Raw genomic sequence first — 24,049 nt, 5'->3', positions numbered from 1 at the left:
AGAAATGATAAGCAGAATGCTGTCAGAAAAGCCTGGGAAGATTTACATGAACTGTTGCAAAGTGAAGTGATCAGAACCAAGACAACATTGTATACAGCAACAGCAATATCATATGATGATCAGCTTTGGCTCTGCTCATCCTCAGTGAATGACTTTGCTATTCTCAGCAATACAATGATCCAAAAGACTTATGATCAAAAATGCTTTCCATCTCCAGAGAAAGAACTGATGGAGCTTAAATGCATATCGAAGCATGCTATTTTTGCTTTCTTTATGTGAAAATATATTTTGCATGACTGCACACGTATTAATCTATATTAAACTGCTTACCATCTCAGAGACTTGGAGGGGAGAAGAAAGAAGGATAGAATCTGGGACTCAAAAAATTTTTAAATGAGAGTTAAAAATTGTCTTTACATGTAATTGGGTACAAAATAAAATATTATTAAACAAAAAATTTTTGAATTCCAAATTCTCTTCCTCTCTCCCACCCCTTCCCCACTCCTTGAGAAGGCAAGCAATATGATATTGATTATCCATGTGAAGTCATGTAAAAATGTTTCCATGTCAGCCATGTTGCAAAATAAAACACGCAAAAAATATGGCAGATATTATTATTTTATCTTTAACTTGAGAGGATTGAACACAAAGACTATCAAGGAGATTTCTGGTTCAATAATGAACATGTAAACCCATCAAAATGAGTTTTACAATTTGTGAATATAATTAACAATAGCCCTAAATATGTAAGACATACATAGATTCCTATGGGAGGATAGAAGTGCAATACAAATTAATAGCTATTCTAGGTCCAATAGGACCTTCTAAGCAGCCAACAGGAATTTCAGAGGTTTTTTGTTTTGTTTTTTAAAGAAAGTATAATACTTATAAATAATGGTGAGAGCTATGGTGTGACCATCCCTCTGTAAATGACAACTATTATCAATCATCCAACTCTTACCCTGACCCCATCCAGGACCCCAGAGTTTAATTTGTGATGATTCTGAGCCCTGCGGGGTAAGCAATCTATATTCCTCCTGGATCCATTATGAAGTCCAATCAGACCTCAGCACCAATAGCCCTAGGAGTCCATTCTCATTCTCTTCCATGTGTCAGATCTGACTTCACAAAGTGTAAATCCTAAGATAGGCCTTTTCTTAGGGGAAAAAAAAGGTGGTTTTGAAGAGATTAGGCTTCACAGAGTATCTCTCTAAAGTACTTTTAGTCATGTAATATTTTGTATTATTGGAGAAGGAAATGGCAACCACTCTAGTATCTTCACCAAGAAAATCCCAAATGGGGTCACAAAGAGTCAGACATGAATGAAACAACTGAATAACAGCAACAAAATTTGTATTATAGTTTTGTGTTTGTGTCTTATTCCTCTACTACATACATATATACATATGTATATGTATATATATATGTATATATAATACACACACACACATACACACACACACACACACAGAGCTACATGAGAGCAGAGAATGCATCTCTCCCAGTGCTCTACCTGTCAAATTTGAGCTGAATGACTAAGTGCACACATAGCTACAAACATACATCTTGTCTACACACATACCCACGTTTATCTTCCCCAACACACAGACTATCCACAGAGGTACAGAGACCTGGAGAAATATAGAGATAATTGAGATGATACAGTCCTAGATTAAACTCAAATATGACTTGAGAAATTTTCTTTCTTGTGTAGTAGTTTAAAAAAAAAACTATTTTCTCTTTTTGTTTGTTTTTTTCTTTCTCATGATTTTTCCCATGGTTCTGATTCTTCTTTATAACATAACTAATGTAGAAATATGTGGTAATATGATTGTACATGTATAGCCTATATCAGATTGCATTCCATCTTGGGGGGGAGGGGGAAAATTTTAGAACTCAAAATCTTATAAAAGTGAATGTTGAAAACTAAAAAATAAATTAATTATTTTTTAAAAAGCTAAGGTAAATTTTGCTAAGAATTACCAGTCTCAGTTCCAGAGAACAAATGATAGAACCCCACCTCCTTCCTCTCATTTGAGAGGTGAGAGACAATGGGCATACAATACCAAGTACTCCATAAAACACAATGATTATATCACTACATTGGTCAGTTTGCTTAACTGTTTTCATTTGTTACAACAGAGAGTTCAGCGTATATGGAAGTTATATTGGGAAATAACTGTGGTTCAAAGAGTGCTGAGAAAGAAAGGGAGCATTCCTGTCCCAGAGTTGCTCCTATGGCATGGCTGGTGGCCCCATGATTCCTTACTTCCAAAGGAGATGGCCAAGGTTAGGGGGACAGAGAAAGCAGTGATGGGGAAGCAGCAGGTGTGTGTGGGAGGGCATCAACTGCACCAAAAAAGAGGACTTTGGGAGAAAGGCACTAAAATAACAGGAACCCAGACACAGTAGCCCAAGGCCAAGGAAAGGATCAGAGGCAGCAAGCCAAAGCAACAGTGGTTTGGAGGCCCACCATGGGAAGAAAACCCACTCTCTAGATTTCAGTGCCCTGGAGAAAAGCCCCAGTTGCCCTGTCCTAGTTATACCTCTGGCTCAGTTTGCTGTCCATTGTGCTTATCTTTTCTATCAGGCAGAATGTTTCTTTCTGATCACGGACTACTTAGAGAGAGAACTTTATCCTGGCACAGCCTCCTTCTGTAGACTGCCCCACTCACTCTCTGCTTTAGCTGCTGGCAGATGATAGCATCCAAAGCTGAAGCAAAGCTTTGAACAATTAGGGGTACTGCCCAGATTGCGGGTCCTTCCACTGTACCCCTAATCGGCCCAGCTCTTCTTGAGTAGTGGCTACTAACTACAGAGCAGAACCCTGTTGGATGAAATGTAGTGGTCCACTGTCATGTCCTTCTCCGCCCCGCCCCCCCCATCACATTCACCTGTACTTCTGACTGGTGACTTGGAGCTGAAGGCATTTTGTTCCCTTTCCTCTTGAGAAATGCGGCTATAAACATCCATCTGCCTACACACCTACCCACATCTGTCTGTAGCAACACACAGGCCTTCCCCATGAGTTAACAGCGTTGTCATTGGCAGATCTGGGAGAAAGGCCACCAGCAGTGAGGCAGTGGAGGAGGAGGCTTTGAGATGTTTTAGGAAGATTAAGTGCTGTTTACTCTGCAGCTCCAGAGCCACTGGCCTGAAAAATATCTCTATATTAGGTGGGTACAAGGAAAGGAAAGCTCTTAGCCTGACTTTCAGGATCCTTTCCAATTTAGACAGAAAGTCTTAATTGTAATTTAGGCAACAGAACTGTATTTGGAACCAAAAAAACTGAATTCAAATTCTACCTCTGATATTTGCTATCTGTGGGATCTTGGGCAAATCACTTCTCTGAGCCTTACGGTCTTCTATAAAATGGAGGTGGCCTAAATAATCTCCGAAGTGGCTTACAATTCCAAATTGCAGGTTTTTATGATCTGCACAGGGTGATCTGAGTACAACTCCTGCCTCTGCCAGAAACTTTCTATGTGGTCCAGAAGCCTGTTCCCTCCCTGGGCTTCTGTTTTCCTCCTCTGTACCATTTTTATTGTTCAGTCATTTTTTCAGTCATGTCTGACTCTTTATGACCCCATCTGGGGTTTTCTTGACAAACATACTAGAGTAGTTTGCCATTTCCTTCTCTATCTCATTTTACAGATGAAGAAACTGAGGTAAACAGGGTTAAGTGACTTGCCCAGGGTTACACCGCTAGTAAGTATCTAAGGCCAGATTTGAACTCAGGAAGATGAGTCTTCCTGACTCCAAGCGTGACACTCTGTATCCACTGTACCACCTAACCGCCTCAGTACAATGGGGCTGCTCCATTTTACAACTATGAAGGACAACTGATAAATGAGTCTAAAACCACTGGGTACTAAGACTAATGGAGAGATGATTCAAGCAGAGATAATTAGATGCAACATGGTACAGGTGAAAGTGTGAAGTAACTGAAGTCAGAGAATCTGGGTTCAAATTACATGCTTTGTAAGGGGGGAGAAGTGATTTGACTTCTGTGGACCTTAACTATAATATGAGAGCTCTGGACTAGATAGTACATAAGGTCCCCACCAGCTCTTAATCTGAGATACTCTGAACAAATGATAGGATGTATGAATGGCAGTGGGATGGTCCACCTCAGGTCTTCTGTCCTGACTCCCTCAGCAGAAGCTCCACTCCTCAGTCAGTCAGTCAATAAACATTTATTAAGGACTCACTATATGTCAGCCACTATGCTAAGCACTGAAGATACAAAGAAAGGCAAAAGACTGTCCCTGCCCTTGAGTAGCTCACGATATAATGGGGGAGACAACACGCAAACAAGCTATATACAGGATAAGGAGGAAATAATGGGCAGAGGGAAGCCACTAGAAGTAAGGGGGATTGGGAAAGGCCAAGGAAGTCGGGAGGTGGAGATGAGAAAAGAGAGGATTTCAGGCACTGGGGACAGACATGGAGTGGCTTGTTTGAGGAACATCAAAGGAGGCCAGTGTCAATGGATCCAAGAGTATGTGGGAGGGTGGGAGTGGTGCAAAGAGTAAGAAAACCGGAAAGGTAGATGGATGGGAGATAGCTTGGCTATCTTCTGAAGGGCTCTGAAAAGAGGATTTTGTATTTATATGGGTCAGGGGACCAGGCCACCCCACTGCCAATGTAGGTCAGCAAAGAGACTGAGTAGGGGCATTTTCACTCCCTTGCCTTTTTGTCAGCTTCATATAATCACAGCACGGGGTGCCTCAGTGGGCTGCCCCTATTTCAGAGACACCCTCAGAGTTGGAGAGTGGAGGACAGTGCAGGTCCAGAGTTCCAGCAGAGTCACTGGATGCATGTGCCAGAAATTGGCAGAGGGTAGAATGAGCAGGCTCGCTTAGCACCCCCCCTGCCTAGAGCCTGATTCAGGCAGATTTCTCTTGCTCTGTTCCCAGAGCTGCAGGTCCAGCCTCCTCCAGCTGCCTCCATGCTATAGTCCCCCGAATGACAGGCTTCTACTTCCCTAGCCTGGAGAGAGTAGATAAATGCCAGCAGGGCTGATCTCAGCTCTCCCGTCATGCTGGTCTCTCTGGCCCTCCCTTCATCCTTCTTCTGGCCTCCTTTGGCTGGGGTCCTGCAGTCCATTTGGGGCCCTCCATTGCAAGGAGAGAGTTTTATCTGTTTTTTCTCCTTTCTGCAAAGGGTTAGCCTTCTGTTCTGAGCAAAGTAGCAAGTTTTGTTTTTTCATTTGCTTGTTTCTGCTTTTAGCTAAAATACTCCTTAGCCCTACATAATCTGGATTCTGGAAGTCCATACCACTCACTAGCAAGACAATTCAACATAATTTCCTTTTTTTTCCTTTTGTTCTTCACTCAATACACTTTGCCGCATACTTTGACAAAAAGAGGGAGACAGGAAATGAAAGAGAAGCAGAGGCCAAAAGAAAAGAGTCTGAGCTTGTGTCTGTAGGATATGAGAATTGACCATCAATGCAATGCCAGGGAAACAAATCTAACCGCATCCATCTCCTTTCTTACAGATGAGGAAACTAAGTCACAGAAATGCTAAATGACTTGGGCCAAACAGCCAATATCTGAGGGATAATTTGAGAGCACATCTTCCTGACTCTAAGCCTAAGATTCTATCCGCTACTCCATTCAGTCTGTCACTCCAAATGGTCCAGCTACCAGCTCTAACGTAGACTAAACTAGAGAAAATGAGAAAGGAGAAAATATTTTGTGCTGAGCCCACCTTGTGGCTGCGTGACTTGGGAAGGCTAGACAAGGGTCATCTGGCTTCTTATACCGTTTTGAATGACCTTGGCTACTCCTCTTCACCACAATAAGCCTCAGTTTCCACATCTGTAAAAGAGGTCTAGAGCATTCCTCTGAGCTCTTCTCCAGCCCTGGCTCTGCAATGAAGAGAGACAAAGTGCTCCCCTCCTCCAAATCTCCCATGTATACTAAGTTGCAGCTAGATTTCCCCGTTTTGCCCTGAAAACCCCCATGCATTTCTCCTCAGAAAGAAAAGCCCCTTCCTGGCTGCCAGCTCCACAGCCAGGCCACCGATTGGTGTTCTTTGCTAATCCCAGATGATGGTGGGGAGGGGCTGGCAGGAGGAGGCAGCCATGTGGTTACTGCTCAGAATGATTTTTTTTCCTCCTTCTTCATTCCTTTTTCTTTCCAAACAGGGAAAAGTGTTTCCATGCGAAGAGAGCTTCTCTGTCACAATTTCTCCTCTGGGGAAGAGTATAATCCCTGATCTCTCTCCTCCCACTCCTGCCCGAAAGGAGAAGGGTGCGCTCCAGGCCCCTCCCCGGGGGCTGCGGAGTCAGAGGAGGCAAAGGCAGAAGAGAAGTAGGCGAGGGGGAAGAGGGAGGGAAGTTGGGTTTCTTTGCTGGCACATGGATGCAATTATACGGAGCGCATGCCAGAGACGTTGCTTTCCATTCCATGCAGGTCTTCTCTGTCTGTCTGACGTGCCTGGAGCTAGGGGAGCAACAGAGGGGAAAAGTGTCCAGTCCTGGAAACGGAATGTCTTTCCTGTCCATTCTCTTCCTCGGTGAGTGTTTCGGGGACGGTACATTGGTAGTTTTGATGTCTCCAAAGAGATGTATTGTCAGGAACAGCAGCAGCAGCTGAAGGAAGGGAGACTAACTTGCTAATTAAACCATTTCCCCTCAACCCCTTAGCTGAAGAAGGGCCATCTCTTTCTGCCTCGGGGCAAATGGGCAGCACATCTGGGCAGGAGAGGATTGTAAATTCTGTATTGTAGTGTTGAAAACATCTGTTCTTTTGAAGGGAGTCACATAAAAGCATTTTTTAGTTCTTGGTGGCAGCATTGAAAAAGGTGCAATGTTGGCCTCTCGGCCATAAACCATCTGAAAGTTGGGACCCCCTTTGTGGTGGCATTTGTTTTGGGGAATGTTTGGGGAGGAAAGCTAGGGAAATGAGCTTTGGCTTTGATCTAGGAATGTTCATTCCAGGTCCCTAAGGTGGGGGAAGGGGCTTTTTTTTTTGTTTCCAACAGGCGTCTCAAACAACTCGGATTAGAAACAGATGTGTTAAAGTGTAAGCGAGAAAGAGAGGGTGTAGTGAAGAGACTGAAAAGATAAAGGAAGAATAAAAATGGGCCATGAAACAGAGAGTCAAGAAGGTAGAGATCCTGAAATGTGACCAAAAGGAGTGGAAAAGAAGAGAGGGAAAGCTGAGAAAGAGTGGAGAGAAATAAGAAAAGATGGGTAGCAAGAAAGGGAGAAAGAGGAGAACAGCCAGGAAGAATCTACAGATAGGCAACTGAGAAAAGGTTAGGGTAAAGGGGGAACAAGGACAAAGGAAGATGAACCAAGTAATGTTGGGGGGGTTGGTGTTTTGTTCTGTTTTTTGTGTGTGTGTGTTTTTGCTTTTTTCTTTTGTTTTGAGGAGTGTGTGTGTGTGTGTGTGTGTGGTGTGTGTGTGTGTGTGTGTAAATGAAGGAAAGACTCCAGAGAGGAAGGCAAAAGCTCTTCTGGTCATCGTTTTGGGTGTAACTAACTTTGGTCATACGGAATTTGTGAGCCCATAAGCCTCAGTCAGATCTCTCCCTCCATTCCACTCCCCAGATTGAGCTGACAACAGACAGGTTTGTGAAAGAATGCCAGTCAGGGATGTGTGTGGGCAAGAAGAGGCAGGATGAGGCTGAAATTGCCTGGGGAGGCAGCCAGAGAGGCAGGGTGGGAGCTCAGTGTCCCAGGAGAACTGATTGACAGACCCCACACATGAGGAAGGGGTCCTGGCCACCACTGCTACAGGTTCAGGGAGGTCAGAGGGAACCTGGAAGGCTAATCCTCCAGGGGACTAAGTTGAGAAAATCGAAGATCCAGGACTATAGTGCTAGAGGTCAAAAGGGTTCAAGGATGAAGTGAAAAGGGCAATTCTCTAAGACAGAGGGGTAGAAGTTTCTGTCATATGTCAAAGTGAACTTGAAATTAAGCCCTCCCCACCATGCATGTATAGACACAGGCACACACACATGCACACACAAATGCATAATCAAAAGATGCCAAATTAAAATGACAATTTTTTTTTATCATCCTCTCAGGTAACATTGCTGCTTACCTAGGATAATAACTAAAGGATTTTAGATCTGATGTCCTACGCCTGTGAGGGAGAGAGGCTAGGTTTTGCTATGGTAAGCTATTTAGTACATCTGGGTGCTCCTTTCATCATGTACACACCATCTTGGCTACCCTTTAAACCCGAAGGTATTTAAAATATTTCAACTCCAAAGTTATGTTATCCAAGAGATTCCCTATGGCTAATTCTCTGAAACCTGTACATGTGGGGTTGACAGAAAATTTTGATAAGAGCTAGTCCCTACCCTTGTAGAGTCCATAGCCTACTAGAAGGGTATGACATGTACCCAAATGAGCAGAACACAAAATACTACTAACGGAATAAGAGGTGTGAGTAAAGTGCTAGATGAGATATGAGAGCATCATTACTAATAGGCAGAATTAGAGAAAGCTTCATGGAATAGGTGACATTTGAAGTGAACTAAAGGATAAGTAGGTATTCAATGGGGGAAGGGAGGCAGAGCTAGGAAAAGGATATTCTAGACACATAAATGAGCATGAGCAAAGGTATAGAAATGGGAAAGTGGGAGGCATGTACTGAGAATAGTGAGAAGACGAGTTGTACTAAAACATCGATTGCATGGAGGAAAGTCATACAAGATGAGAATGGAAAGATTTTAAATCCTGCTAGTATTTATGAAAATCAGCTAGAATATTCTAAACTCTGTGCATTTAAAGGTACATGCAACATCTGAGTTCATGAGCATGAATGACTGCTCTTGATAAGGCAGTATGGTGCATTGGAAAGAGTTCTGGATTTGGAGACAGAGGACTTGGAGTCACCTAACCTCTGTGGCTTCAGTTTCCTAATCTGTACATTGAGGAGGTTGAATTAGGTGACCCCCATGGTCCCTTCTAATTCTAAAACTATGATACCCATGATTCATGACCTGGGTTCAAATTCCAACCTTGGACAAGTCATTTCACTCTGTAGACACCACTTTATTTATAACAAAATGGAATTGGACAAGATGCAATGAAAATAGCACTGGCTCTGGAGTCAAAGAACCTGATACACATAGATGACTTTGTGACCTTGAGCAAGTCACATCTTCGGTGGGCCTAAGTTTCCTCATTTGTAAAATGAGATTAAAGTCAATGGTCTTTCCTTCCAGCTCTAGGTCTATAAGGGGGAAGGGATTAAGATTTAAACAGCACCTCTTATGTGGTTCCAGGTATTGTGCTAAGTACTTTATAAACATTATCTCATTTGACCCTCACAACAACACTGGGAGGTAGGTACTGTTATCTTCTTTTTACAGCTGAGGTAACTAATGTTAACTGACTTAAACAGGTTCACACAGACTTAGTAAGTATCTGAGGCCAGATCTGAACTCAGTTCTTCCCAACTCCAGAACCAGCGCTCTAATGCCACCTAGTTGCCTTCTAGGATTCCTCTAAAGTCCTTTCAAGTTCTAAATTCCATGACCCTCTGAATGGACTGAACATTCCAGGCAAAACATCCCACGGATTCATTCATTCATTCAACAAATATTTATTGAGAACCTGTGATGTGCAGCTGTTGATACGCAGTCATTTTTCAGTCCTGTCCAACTCTTCGTGACCTCATTTGGGGTTTTCTTGGCAAAGACACTGGAGTGGTTTGCCATTTCCTTCTCCAGCTCATTTTAGAGATGAGGAAACTCAGGCAAATAGGGTTAAGTGACTTGTCCAGGTTCACACAGCTAGTGTCTGAGACTAGATTTGAAATCCCAAACATGAGTCTTCCTGATTCCAAGCCCAGTGCTCTATCCACTGTGCCACTACCTGTCCCTACAGCTCAATAGGAGACCTGTATGCTCTCTTGTCTTCCCTTACAGAGTTAAGGTAGCTTTTTTTTTTCAGTGAGGATAGCTGGGATATTTGAGGTGGGTAGGGTGACTCTCTGATATTTTCAAAGAACTATGCCTTCAACAATGTAAATATTTCTCCCACAATAGCAGACTGAAACATGTCCACATTCCATGAGTTACTGTGGCTAAAAAATTCATTACCTGGTGGCCAGCCTTCTGGAACAGAACCCTCCACTCTTGGCTAGGATGGTCCACAGATGATAGCAGCTTAATCTATTGCTGTACTTGACACTTTTACAGAGAAAAGGATCTGCCATGCCACAGTGAGCCTCAGGCAAAGGAACAACAACAACAACAAACTGTGAAGAATTCAGATTCATCTGGGTTATCCTCCACTATAATGCACACAGGATAAATGAAATTACATAATAAAAATAGCACATTTCTATAGCACCTTTAGTTTTACTCAGTGTGGTCTCATAGTCTCCCTGTATGATTGGTAGTAAAAACAGTTATATTCACATTTTATAGATGAGGAAATTGAAACTCAGTGATTGTCCCCAGAGTCACAGAACTAGGAAACATTATAGTTAACACTTGAACCCAAATCTCATCTCCAGCACTTAGCACGATGTCTTAATTAATATTCATTAACTTAACTTGATTCAATTGAGGTCCAGTATTTACTTTCCTCTGGACCACAGCTATAGTGGAAATTATTGTACTAAGACCAGAGAGCACATTTGTTATAAAAAATTATTTGTTGTAAAGAATTTCTTGTGAACAAATCAACCCAAGGTGTATTTGCCAGAGTAGAGAAGAAGCTTTGTCACATAGAGCCCTTCTTTGAAATGGTTTTCACTCTAAGTCCAGGTTCTTAACCTGGGGCCATGGGGGAGGGGGGAAGGGGAGAGAGAGAGAGAGAGAGAGAGAGAGAGAGAGAGAGAGAGAGAGAGAGAGAGAGAGAGAGAGAGAGAGAGATGATGAGATGAGATGAGATGAGATGAGATGAGATAGATGAGATGAGATGAGATGAGATGAGATGAGATGAGATGAGATGAGATGAGATACAATGAGACAGAGACAGGCAGAGAGACAGAGACACAGAGGTAGAACTGTATTTCAATATAATTGACTTTCTCTGCCATCTGGTGTATTTTATTTTATGCATTTAAAACCATTATCCTGAGGAGTTCATGGGTCTCATTAGACTGCCAAAGGGGTCTATCCACACCAAAAAGGCCACAAGCTCCTGATCTAAGGAATATGATTTGTAACTCAGAAGATGCTTCAGAAACTGAGAGCTGTTTTTACATTGTCTCTAAGGCTTTCAGAAGAATTGAATTCAAGTCCCAGCTCTGACACTTAACCTGAATGATATTGAGAACAAATCACTTAATTAAGTGACCTCTAAGGGTCCTTCTAGTTCTAGATCTGTGATCCCTTCACCCCCTTCTCATCCTGTGTGAGTCTTATCCCCTCCCTCCCATGAGCCCTCTATGGAGGGTCCAACCCACAAGCTGGTCTGGGTCCTCATTCCATAGGCGCCAGCTTAGTACTCAGGCTGTCCATCAGTTATCACTCATTTCTACTGCATGTTTGGCTGTGCTTCATTTTCTAATCATACCCTTCTTGATTGGTATCTTTAATACCACTTCTGAAAACCTAAAGTACTATATAAGTGGAAATTATCATTAATAATAATAGTATCACTATTATTTGTACTGTACTCTGAACAGGGTTATTCATGTGACTGAAATTCAAAAATACTACTTGATAATGATGAAATGAACCTCTAGGAACAATATGCTTATAGCATTGTTAGAGCTCCATCCAGTCCAACCCCTTCGTTTTACAGATAAGGAAACTGAGACACAGAAAGATGAAGTTACCTGCCCAAAGTCACAGGGCCAGCTAGTAGCAGAACAAAGACTAGGACTCGCCTGACTCCCAGACCCAACTCTTTTTCCAATCCTGCCTGGCACAGCAGACTCTTACCATAGAGAAGTCACTCTTGTCTTTCTCTTTAAGTGATTTTGTTCTGCAAGATCAGTTGTTTCTCTGATCACTCAATTCTGTAAAATAAAGCACTCTAAAAACTGGGCACCAGTTTGATTCTTGGCTGTTTTAAAAAAAACAAGGTTGACTTTTCAGCATGGATGTTGTAACTTTCAAAGTAGCTGTTGTACCTGGAAACTCATGAGTTTCTAACAGTAAGTGAGGTGTGGAAGGTGGGGTTGTTGAAGAAAGGAACTGAGTAATCAAGCCTGAAGACATGTATGTGTGTGAACAGGGCATATGTGATTTGGTTCATACGGGCTTGCTCGTGCTTGGCAAGGCTGTTCAAGATTGTGAGGATGGTTAAGAACAAGTGAGAAAAATGTGCAGCTGTAAGTTCCTCTGTTTTGAAGTGATGTGTAATAGATTGAGTCCCATCATTTATTTTCCAGGGCAGTGCCAATTTCAAGATAAAAATATTTTTAAAATAGTTTGTTGTTATCTTTTATTTTTATAACACTTTTGTGAATGTACGATAATTCCTCTTCTTCTCCCCTACCCATGAGGCATCTTTCATAACATAAAAATAATAACAAAAAAGAAACATAAAAAAAAGAAATAAGTTTGGCAAAACTAACACATCAACCAAGTGTGACAGCACAGGCAATGTTTTATATCCATAGTTCTCCATTTCTCCAAGGAAGGAGGTGTATTTTTTCATCTTTTCTTCAGGATGTTTGATCATTATAATTAAATTTTTGTGGGTGGTTGGGGGAGGGGGCTGTTGTTTTTTTCTATTTACATCAGTATATTGTTTTCCTGGCTTTACTTTCTTTACTCTGCATCTGTTTATAGGTGCTCCTATAGTTAATCAAAACTATCTGGTATTGGCTAAGAAATAGAAATTTAGATCAGTGGAACAGGGCAGATATACAAGTTACAGCAGCCAATAAACATAATAACCTTTTATTTGACAAGTGCAAAGACTTAAAATTTGGGGACAAGAATTCATTTTTTGGTAAAAATTGTTAGAAAAACTGGAAAGCAGTATGGCGGAAACTGGGTGTGGACCAATATCTCACACCATTTACCAAGATAAGGTCAAAATGGATACATGACCTAGATAAAAAGAGAGATTTTACAAGAGAATTATGGAACATATTATTTATCAGACTTATAGAGAGGTGAACAATTTATGAATAAACAAGAATTAGAAAGTAAAGTTGGATGTAAAATGGATAATTTCACATTAAATTAAAAAGGTTATGTAGAAATAGGTGCTTCCATGTTTCTCTGATTACTTTACATTTAATATTTCTTAGGACATATTAATAATATTCCATCTGGGCACGTACCTCAATCTGTTTAGTTATTCTCCAGTCAATGGGCATCTATTTTGCCTGCAGTTTTTTGCTACCACAAAAAGTGCTGCTGTAAATATTTTGGTATATAATAGACCTTTCTTCCTTCCATTGACCTCCTTGAGATATATGCCTAGCAGTGAGATCTCTGAGCAAGAAAATAAACTTTTAATAAGGCTTCATGAAAGGAGTAGCCTGTGTCAGAATGATGCTCCTATTGTTGATTTGGACAATGTGGCTGCCATAAATACTCTGGGATGTTCCTATCACTGTGTTCACTGTCCAGCAGAATTCAGTCCCGTAAGTGGCTGCTGTGTCGTGGATACCCAGCCTCATCACCAACCAACAGTTCAGGAAACTCAGTTACCCTCAAGTACCAAAAGAACATTATTATAAGGTTGATTTTGCCTAGAGGCAAGGTTAAAGGCAGTCCGTGCTATGGCCTGGGTACACAGGGCACTCTGTTAGGGTTCTAGTGCAGAGGGCTCTTTGTACCCACAGAGAGCTCTATGAATAGTTTATATAAAGCACTGAAAGCCTTCATTTGCTCATCGTGCTGAGGTAGCTTAGTACACATTGTTGTTGTTGTTCAGTCATTTCAGTCGTGTCTGACTCTTTTGACCCCATTTGGGGTTTTCTTGGCAAAGATACTGGAGTGGTTTGTCATTTCCTTCTCTAGCTCATTTTACAGATGAGGAAACTGAGGCAAACAGAGTGACAGTCACACAGTCCCATGCTCTATCCACTGAACCACTTAGCTGACCAAATATACATGTTACTACTCCCATTTTACAAATTAAGAAACTGAGGTTTAGAGAAGTTCGTTTTAAGGAAAGGGAACTTGGATATTCAGATAAGTTGAATAATGTAATAGGAAGGGCAATGGGCTCAGAGTTGGGATATCTAAGTTTGAAACTAGTCTTTACATTTGAATCCAGTTTTTACTAGCTGTGGGACCATGAGTAAGTCATCCTGAGCTTCAATTTTTTCATACATAAAATGGAAATAATAATGCTTGCACTAGCTACCTCATAATAAGGCAGTGTGGCAGAATGGACAGAGAGCTGACAGGAAGACTTGGGTTCAAATCCTGCCTCTGACACATACTGACTGTGTGATCCTGGACAAAGGTCATTTACCATCCAGTGTTCCAGGTAACTCTAGAAGACAGTAAGTTGCAAAGAAGGTACTGACTAGCGTTGAAAGAAGTTCCTGATCAGAACCTCCCTACTCTGATGAAGTCACAGATCTTATCCCCCTTCCCATACCATCCACTTTACAAAGATTGGTGTAAGGTAAGCATTTTACAAGCTTTGAAATGCTTGTAACATGTAAACAGTTATTTTTATCATCAGTGTGGTTGCAGTGGATAGAGGGGCCAGCCTTGGATTTAGGAAGACCTGGGTTCAAATCATGCCTTTGACACATGCTGGCTATGTCACCATGTGCAAAGTGATTTAGACTCTTCATGCCCCCAAGTAACTCTCTAAGCAAGTTGCTAATCTTCATTGGTGAAGAAAGTTTCCACACTGGGAGTTCTCCAAGGCAGTGAAATCAGAACTCTGGACTTTCCTGCCCTTGCCAAATAAATTAAAATAACTGTTCTGGTTAACTGAGTAACCACATATGTTATTCATAGATGACCCATTTCCTCTCAATGACATTTCAGGATCTTGGTTCATCTTTCTGAAAAAATATTTACCCTTCAGTAACTCAAAAGCCAGTTAGGATCTCAAAATGCTCTGAGGACATGAGTTTGAATAGCAGTTGTCATGGAAGAGATGTGTGGATGTGTTTGTAGAAGGTCCAGAGGATTGGGCTGCCTCTCGTACCGACCCTTTGACTCACTCCAGATGTTACTTTTTTGAGTAAATGGATAATATTAGCTTGTGTACTTACCATTTGTGTCTTTCTCCAAAAATCGTGCTAAATGTGTGAAAAACAACTCTCTTATTTCAGCTTTATGATAGTTTGTACTGTGAATAAATAAGGGTTTGTTGAGTTTGGCACCATGCAGACCAAAAGAGGGGGTGGTTCAATTTTTGTTGCGTTTGACTTCCATCTCCCATCTTCTCCCACCATAAAATGAATGCAGTCACACTATTTAATGTGTGTAGACGACATTAAGTCTGAGAGCTGTTTAGTTTCAATGGGACAAAAGCGGGTAGTGGAAAGATGTTTTGTTTTGTTTTGGTTTGGTTTTGCCCACAGTGGGAATAGAAAATGAATGGCTAGCTTCAGAGTTGTTCCATAGTTGGTATAGAAAATTGGCAGTTTTCAAAAGCAATGCAATAGTGAGGATGGGGTCATCTCAGGTCACTGAGAGATGGGGCAGACAGCAGACACTTGCAGGATGAGGAGACAAGGTAAAAGAGCCTCCTGAGGTTTCCATAGCATACATCACTAAAGAACTAACTCAGAATAGCAGGCAGCATAGCCCCAACAGATCTTCCCCTAGTCTGAAGTCCTTGGTACCACAAGGTCTCTCCAACTGGATTTGATACCATCTTATAGACTTTGCTGTTGATTGTCTCATGTGGGGGGACTTTCTCTCCCCAGGTACATTCTAAGCTCTTGAAAACAGCAGAAATGGAGTAGAGAGGTAATGAGACTGTTCTGGGTTAGAGAAGCCCTGGGTTCCAGTTCCAGATCTGATGCTTATTAGCTCTATAGCTTTAGGCAAGTCACTTTTAACCTCTTAAGGCCTCTGTTTCCCCATCTGTAAAATGGGGATAATATTGGTACAATTACCTCCCAGTGTTTTGTTAAGAAATCAAAATATCTATGCAAACAAAATACTTTGTAATCTTGAAGCATGAACCAAATGCTAGTAGCAGGCACTATTATTGTCATTATTCTGTATTTCTCTTCTCCTTGAGCTCCTTACACAAATGAGACCCTTAATAAGTTCTCATCTGATTGTTCATCCCCCAAAAGGTCACAATTAAGCCCTCTGGGGGCCCCATGTCACTTCACTCAGTGAGTTGTCCTCAAGGGTTACGGTCCTATTCCTCATTGTAACATGCCAGTGATACAGCTATTTCATTCTCCCCATCTGAGAAATGGAGAGCAATCCTCCATGACTTGTAAAAACATGGCAATGATCCTGTAACCATAGGTTTAGATCTGGAAGGGGCCCTGGAGGACATCTGCCCTAAACTCCTGATTGTGCAGACGAGACTGAGAGTACCGTATACGTAAAATGGACAAGTGGTTAAGTGACTTGCCCAAGGTCACAAGACTGTAAGCAGGAGAGGTGGGGTATGAATTCAGATCACTGAATGTAAAAGCAGTGTGCTTTCCACTGTACTACAGTACCTTTCGAATGAGAATATATTTGAAGGTTTGTATAAGGACATCGAATGTTAGAGTGTCGCAAAACGTTAGAACTGGAAGGGACCTTAAAGATCACGTCTCCCTGCTGTCTAGAAGATAACAGACATTGAAGACATTGATCATTGGTTGACTGATTATCCAATGCAACCTTCTAATTTTACTTTAAAGTTGTATTGATGCTTTTTGCTTTTGTAAGACAATCATTTCTGTATATATACAGAAATATCACCTTCCTGCATTAAATTCTTACTTGTAATGAAGAAAAACCATTAAACAAAAGCAATTGACACAGTGAGCAAGTCTGACAGTGTATGCAACATCCTGCCCCTGCAGGAGGCAGATATATGTCATTATCTATTCTCCAGGACCCAGATTAGCCATTACAAGCACTGCCAATTTGGCCTCCATTTAGTGTGCTTTTCATTTACATTATTTAAATATACACCAACACCCACATATATAAATAGTGAGCACTTAAAATCTTGACTGACTGATGGAGAACTATATATACATACACACACATATCACATACAGTTGTTGTTTAGTTGTTTCAGTCATGTCCGACTCTTGATGACCCCATTTGGGATTTTCTTGGCAAAGGTACTGAAGTGGTTTGCCATTTCCTTCTCCAGCTCATTTTATAGGTGAGGAAACTGAGGTAAACAGAGTTAAGTGACTTGTCCAAGGTCACACAGCTAGTAAGTAAGTGTGTGAGGCCAGATTTGAACTCAGGAGTCTTCCTGACTCTGGCCTGGTACTCTATCCATCATGCCACCTAGCTGCACCTATAGTTAGAAATATACAACCTATATAGTATATATAGAGGCCGTATATATGTATGTACTATATTTGCTTACTATATATCATATATATCACATGTATGTATGTATGTATGTATGTATGTATGTATGTATGTATGTATTATTCTCCATTCAGTCAAGAAGAATTTATTAAGGGCTTACTCTGTGTCAGGTATTCATTGTTGTTCAGTTGTGTTCAACTCTTCCTGACTCTATTTGGGGTTTGGCAGAGACACTGGAATGGTTTGCCATTTCCTTCTCCAGCTCATTTTACAAATGAGGAATAGAGGCAACTAGAGTTAAGTGACTTGTCCAGGGTCACACAGCTAATACGTGTCTGAGGCCAGATTTAGAGTCTCTATAAGGCAGTCTATCCACTATACCCCCTAAGCTGCCAGGCATTACACTAGGCAAAAGTGATACATGAAAGGGACTGTCTTTAAAAGACTACCATTCTAAGGAAGAAGATAACATTCAGACAACAATGTAAACAGAAGCTCTTCAGACTGTTAATGCCAGCTAATCTCAGAAGGAAGACGTTGGAGGAGGGGAGATGCGTAAGGTGGTGTGGGAAGAAGACAGATTGGAGACAATCTTCTGGAATTTGGCATGAAGAAAGCCAGGGAAGCCGGGAATCAGAGGTAAGGAGGGAGGGCATTCCAGGTTTGGAGCACAGCCCTAGAAAAGGCACAGGAATGATGAGTGTGTGTGCACAAGGGACGAAGAAGGCCTGTGTCTCTGGGTCACAGAGTACATGGAAGGAAGGAAGGAAGGAAGGTGGAGGGAGAATGGAAAAGTAGCAAGAAGATAAGTTGGGAATCAGGGCTTTAAATGACCCCCAAAACAAAACCTTGCCTTCTCAGTGCAAGTGGGGGAGGGACAGATTTTGGAATTCAATTTAAAAAGAAAAAAAATGTTATAAATCAATAATTTTAAAAAAAAATGCTCCCCAAAAGGGCATTTTGTGTTTGATATTGGCAGTAATAAGGAGACACTGGAGTTTACTGAATAGGAGGGTGATATAGACAGACCTGTGCTTTAGGAAAATCGCATCATGAAGGATGGACTGGAGTGGGGAGACCAACCAGAAGGCCATTGCAATAGTTCAGGTGAGAGAGGATGAGAGCCCCACCCCGAGGCCATGGGGGCAGAGAGGAAAGGACAGGTAAGAGAGATGATATAAAGGGAGAAATGACAACATTTGGCAACAGATTGATATTGGAAGGAGTGTGCGAGAAAAATCGAGGGTGACACTCAAGGTTTCCAGTCTCAGTAACTAGAAGGACAGAAGTGCCTTCTATAGAAACTGGGAACTTTGGAAGAGGGCAGGGTTTGAAGGAAAGATAATGAGCTCTGTTTTGGTCTCAAGTTGTGTTTGCTTCACTCTGCATCAAGTCAGAAGAGGCTTCAACCTCCTCCTTCCATAAAGGAAGAAGCTAACGCCCAGAGTAGCAAGGTATTGTGGACTCTATGACTAGGTAGAAGGAAAGTAATAATAAGCCAGGCAGAATGGATTTCCTGTACCAGGAGAAAAACACATATTGAACTGAGACAGCTCTAGACATGTCTTTATTCCTGTTTATAACCAAAAAAAATTTTTTTCAGGTCCCTGGAAGGCAAATTGCTTGGTGACTTCATTGTTTAAATTTAGTTTTTGAGTTTGTGACGATCGTTAAGACTGGAAGCAATAGCCCTCATAACCCAGGCTCTGTCACTTCTCATTATTTCCAGTGACAGTTTCAATTATTTCCAATCATCATTGCAGGCATAGAATGAAGAACAAGTCAGATGCTCTAGCACAAGGCCCTACTCTGTGGGCCAGTCACTCTAAATAATACTGCTTTATGTTTTTATGACAACAGCTCTCATAGTCTTCACAAAACCCCTCTGGGGTAAGGTAGACAAGGTGGGTTTTATTGTTCTCATCTCACAAATGAAGAGATGCAGATTCGGGAAGGTTAACCATTTGCCCCAATCACCCAGCCTCCTAAAGATAAGGCTAGATGCCTGCTCTTCTGATGCTTGGTCCAGTGGTCTTTCCATTAGGACTGTGCTTCTTTTTCACCCTAGTCGGCCTGTTGAGATGAATGAGAACTACCTGACTCACCAATAGTCATTTGGAGAGGGGTCTAGGAAAAGGGAGGATAGACTCCCCAAAGTAGACAGGGCAAATGATGTTAAGCCACGAGGGGGCATGTTTAGGTCACTACTACCACCCAATTTCTAGAAAGGGGTCAGACATTGCCCAAACAGGCTTCTCGTCCTGCCAGAAGCATCTTTGACTTACTGGGCCTCTCTCTGCACTAAAGTAGCACTGGAGCTCCAGTATAGGTAGGCACCTGCTATTCAATGTGCTTATTGTCAGGCTATTTGCATCTCATTTATACACGTTTAAGGTTTCTAAAATGTACCCAGGACAGACACATGCAAGTTTTTGTTTTTGTTTTTCAAAAGTTGGCCACATGATCAGAAATAGACATGTGTGAGGTCCCAAGAAGTTTTTAAATAATTACTAATTAATATAAGCCAGTAAGCTAATCAGTCGCATGGGCCAGAGAGTGTTTAGACCCCACTGGTCTACTTCATGAGTGCTAACTAATGAGGAAGAATTTTTTTGCTAAAAAAAAAAAAAATTCAGGTGGGCTGTACCATGAGGTCAGGCTTCAGGCCCTACACTTTATAATGCTTATTAGTTTAAGTGTCAAATTGGGCTGGTCTGCTTGGAGAAAGTGAGGAGCTGGACTCCTCCTACCTGCGTGCAATCCCAGCTGCAGCCCCGGAGGCAATGACAAAAAAATGTAGAAGCCTGGCCCACATGGAAGAGATTGGGATGGTCTATAAAGGGTGACCACCTCCCCTGTTCCCATTGCACAGATTCTGATGCGTGATCTTGTGAAGGTTGAAAAAAAAAGGTATTTCCTAAAACATCTATCTTTCTAGACAGTCATTTGTTCTCTAACAAACCCATGCTGACCTGGAAAATGTGTGGAATTCAGCTTTTGGGGGAATAGAAAACCTCAAGGTGAGAAGTAAAATGCCTGCGTATTTCCCACCAGCCTGAAAGCTTAATGCTGTGACTTTTTTTTCCACTGCTTTTCACATGGGCCAAGCTGGGTGTCCCAGATTTCAAAGGACCTAGAATTCTTATCTAGATTGGCTCATTGGCCCAAGAAGCCTCAGGATTCTAGTTTTAACTCTGGTCTGGTCTGCATCTGATATTCCCCAGCGTGGTCTGAGCACAGAGAGAGGTATCACCCCCTCATTTTCCTGTGCCTTCACAGAAGTGGGTGCAAAGGTCATCATGGGTCCATAGACTCACCAAACAGAAAGGACCAAAGAGATGCATTAGTTAAATTCTAACATTTGACAGATAAAAAAAATATGGAGGCCCAGAGAGGTGACTTCTCTGGGATGACCTTCCTGCCTCCCACATATGTCCCTAGGGCTCTCAGTCTCTAAAGCCCCAGGCAATCTTCCTTTCAGGCCAGCACTTCATCTTGACCTTCATGTTTAGATTTCTTTCCTTCTGGGACAAACCAGCACCTTCTCGGGATGGAGCCAAGGAGAATTGTAAAGGAGATGAAGTCAGTCTTTCCCTCTTTGCTCACACCTTCTTTTTCAGCACTCTCTCCACCAGGACCACCTTGCCTCTTCTCTTCCTTCTGAGCAGCATAATGGACTGGGCACTAGAATCAAGAGCCCTGGGTTCTAATTCCATCTCTGCCATTTACTAGCTGTGCAGTCATGGACAAACCACTTCATTTCTTTGGGCTTCAGTTTCCCCATCTGTAAAATGGGGGTTATATCTCAGAGAGTTGAAAGAATGAGTATGGAAGGGTTTTGTAAAAGCCATACCAATAGAAAGTGCCAGTATTCTTGAACAGCTTTGTTCTTAGATGATTATCAACTTCCAGTTTAGCCCAGTATCTGGCCTGTGTGCTGGACTTCAATGAATATTCCATGCTATTGATGTACTAATCTGTCCTAAGATATTAGTTGACTCTTGAAACCCAAAAGAATGAATTTGTAATGGTAGAAATTCAGGCACCCTGACAGGTGATAAGGGAGATATAATAAAAACAGCTAGCATTTATATAGAGCTCTAAGGTTTGCAAAGCACTTTACAAATATGATCTCATTTTATCCTCTCAACCCTTGGTGGTGGGGGCTATTATTATCTCTATTTCACAGATGAGGAAACCGAGGCAGACAAAGGTTAAGTGCCTTGCCCCAAGGTCATATAATTAATAAGTATGTGAGGCTGGATTTAAACTGAGGTCTTCCTGACTACAGGTCCTAAGCCTCTACTGAGTCATCCAACTGCCTAATATATAGAAATAAAATACGATATATGCATATAATCACATCAAAACTCAGTGGGGGCTTGTCTAGTCATGAAGTTGCTCCTACACATCCTAGATATGAAAAAGGCAATATGGCATAATGGAAATAGAATTTAGAATCAGAGACTGGGTTCGAATCCTGACCCTGTCATTTATTTTAGACAAAATGACCAGCTCTTTTATCTTAGACAAATCACTTCATTTCTCTGGGCTTCAGTTTCATCATTAGTAAGGCAAGGGAATTAGGCCTGATGACCTTAAAGATCTCTTCCCCTGCTAACACTGCGTAAAGTACCTTTCTGAGGGAGTAGGTAGGTCAGTGTAAAGTTAGGAAGTTGCTGTTAATCAGTGATTTTTCAGTCTGTCAGCCTCTCTGTGACCACATTTGCGCTTTTCTGGGCACAATACTAGAGTGGTTTGCCATTTCCTTCTTTGGCTCATTGTACAGATGAGAAAACTGAGGCAAAAGGAGTAAAATGACTTGCCTAGAGTCACACAACTAGTGTCTGAGGCCAGATTTGAATTTTCCTGACTTCAGGCTGGGTACTCCATTCACGGCACCACCTATCAAAATTAGAAAGACCTGCATTTCAAATTCTGTCTCAGACTTTCACTAGCTGTGTGACCTTGGACAAGTCATTTAACCTTCCAGACTCAGTTTCCCCATCTGCAAAACAGGGATGATAATAATATCACCTACCTTAACAGGTCTGTTCTAAGGATCACATGAGGTAGGTTATGTAAAGGGCATTGCAGACCTTAAAGCACTGTATTAATGTGGCTAGCTAGCTAGTCTCCCGGATGCTTCATCCTGGAGTGGGAAGGACCCTGGCTTCCATAAGGAAGTGAACCATAAGCTCTTGCAAGTCCTATCAAGCTGGAAATGCTTTGACTATGAGCACAGTCTGTATGTCTGGCATTCAAGGATTAGTCTAGCTAACTCTGGAGAAACTCATCATTACTAACTGATCATCACCAGAAAGCTGATGATTGTGATCAATATTTTAAGCCACAGGAGCTATATGGTGGAACTGGAAGAGCAGTGAACTGGTAATGAGGGTCCAGGTTCTAATCTCAGCACTGTCACTTAGTAGCTGTGTTACCTTAGGCAAGCCACTCAACCTTTCTGAGCCTCAGTTTCCTCCTTGGTAAAATGAAGGTATTGGAACTAGATCTCTCAGGTTCTTGGCCACTCCAAATCCTGTAACGCTACAAGTACTTCAAGGTCACTTAAAAAGGTAGAGAGGAAGGGGCAGCTAAGTGGTATAGTGGATAGAGCACCAGCCCTGAAGTCAGGAGGACCTGAGTTCAAATCTGGCCAAACACTTGACACTTATTAGCTGTGTGACCCTGGAGTCACTTAACCCCAATTGCTTTAAAAAAAAAAAAGGTAGAGAGGAGTTAAAATCTGTGTCACACTTAGCAAAATCACAAATCCTAGAGATATAGTATCTGGATTCCAGGCTGTAGGATATGATCTAAGCTTAAGCAAGAAAAAACAATTCTAGAATTGACTTCAAGTTGACTTGGGGAGCTAGATGGCACAGTGAATGGAGCACTGGGTTTGGAATCAGGAAGTCTCCTCTTCCTGATTTCAAATCTGGCCTCAGATACTTACTAGCTGTGTGACCCTGGGCAAGTCACTTAACCCTATTTGCCTCAGTAGGAAATGACAAACCATTCCAGTACCTTTGCCAAGAAAATCACAAATGGGGTCACAGAGTGGGACGAGGCTGAAACAAACAACAACAACAACAGTGAATTAACTTCACTTCAGAGTTCAGTTCCACAAAGAGAAGTCAGACCCTCCAGCCACATTAGACTTTACTGCTTGGAAAACTTAAAGAACACCTCCACCCTCCTCTACATGAAAAATAAGTCACCAGTCTCTCTTTTGTGTTGTACCTTGTCTGGGCACGGCTACTGTGCTAGGTTTTGTGCAGAGAATTAGACGCCTCTAGGCCCTGCCCTCTTGGGTTGCCATTCTAAGACCCTGGAGAGCAACCTTGCCTGTATGTATTAGCCCAGGTCTCCTTTAGCCTTGGGGAATTTCCATTTCCTTGTTTTCTGCTCTAATTTCTCCTTTTGACTTCATGAGTGGATGAGCTTAGAGCTTATAGATCATAGGCTCAGATTTAAAGGTGGAAGGCACCTTAGAGATCACCTAGTCTAATCCCCTTGTTTCAGAGACAGGAACTTGAGGTTAGAAAGGTTAAGTGCCTTCTCTCCCAACTCTAGGGTCAATGCTCACTCCACTAGAACACATTGTTTATTTATGAAAATGATCAACTACACAGAGGAAGGAGGCAGCTGGGTGGCTCAGTGGGTAGAGCGCTACACC

General features: G+C 41.9%; 1 protein-coding gene across 2 annotated transcripts in view; it reads left to right on the top strand.

Annotated features, from left to right (window-relative positions):
- The first annotated feature begins 6,122 nt into the window (after positions 1 to 6,122).
- Positions 6,123 to 24,049, top strand: part of CLMP (CXADR like cell adhesion molecule) — a 123,757-nt gene continuing 105,830 nt past the window's right edge. Inside the window, exons 1-2 of one of the 2 annotated variants that reach the window (XM_020984886.2) lie at positions 6,123 to 6,320; positions 6,423 to 6,525. In XM_020984886.2, coding sequence (XP_020840545.1) covers positions 6,498 to 6,525 — 28 coding nt within the window. In that variant the 5' untranslated portion in view covers positions 6,123 to 6,320; positions 6,423 to 6,497. The other variant, XM_020984885.2, reaches the window with a different exon arrangement.

The sequence above is a fragment of the Phascolarctos cinereus genome, unplaced genomic scaffold, assembly GCF_003287225.1.
Source record: "Phascolarctos cinereus isolate Bilbo 61053 unplaced genomic scaffold, phaCin_HiC Scaffold_726;HRSCAF=1367, whole genome shotgun sequence".
NCBI classification, from domain to species: domain Eukaryota; kingdom Metazoa; phylum Chordata; class Mammalia; order Diprotodontia; family Phascolarctidae; genus Phascolarctos; species Phascolarctos cinereus.
Note: the sequence above shows the minus strand (reverse complement) of the source record. Positions and strands in the feature narration are given on the sequence as shown.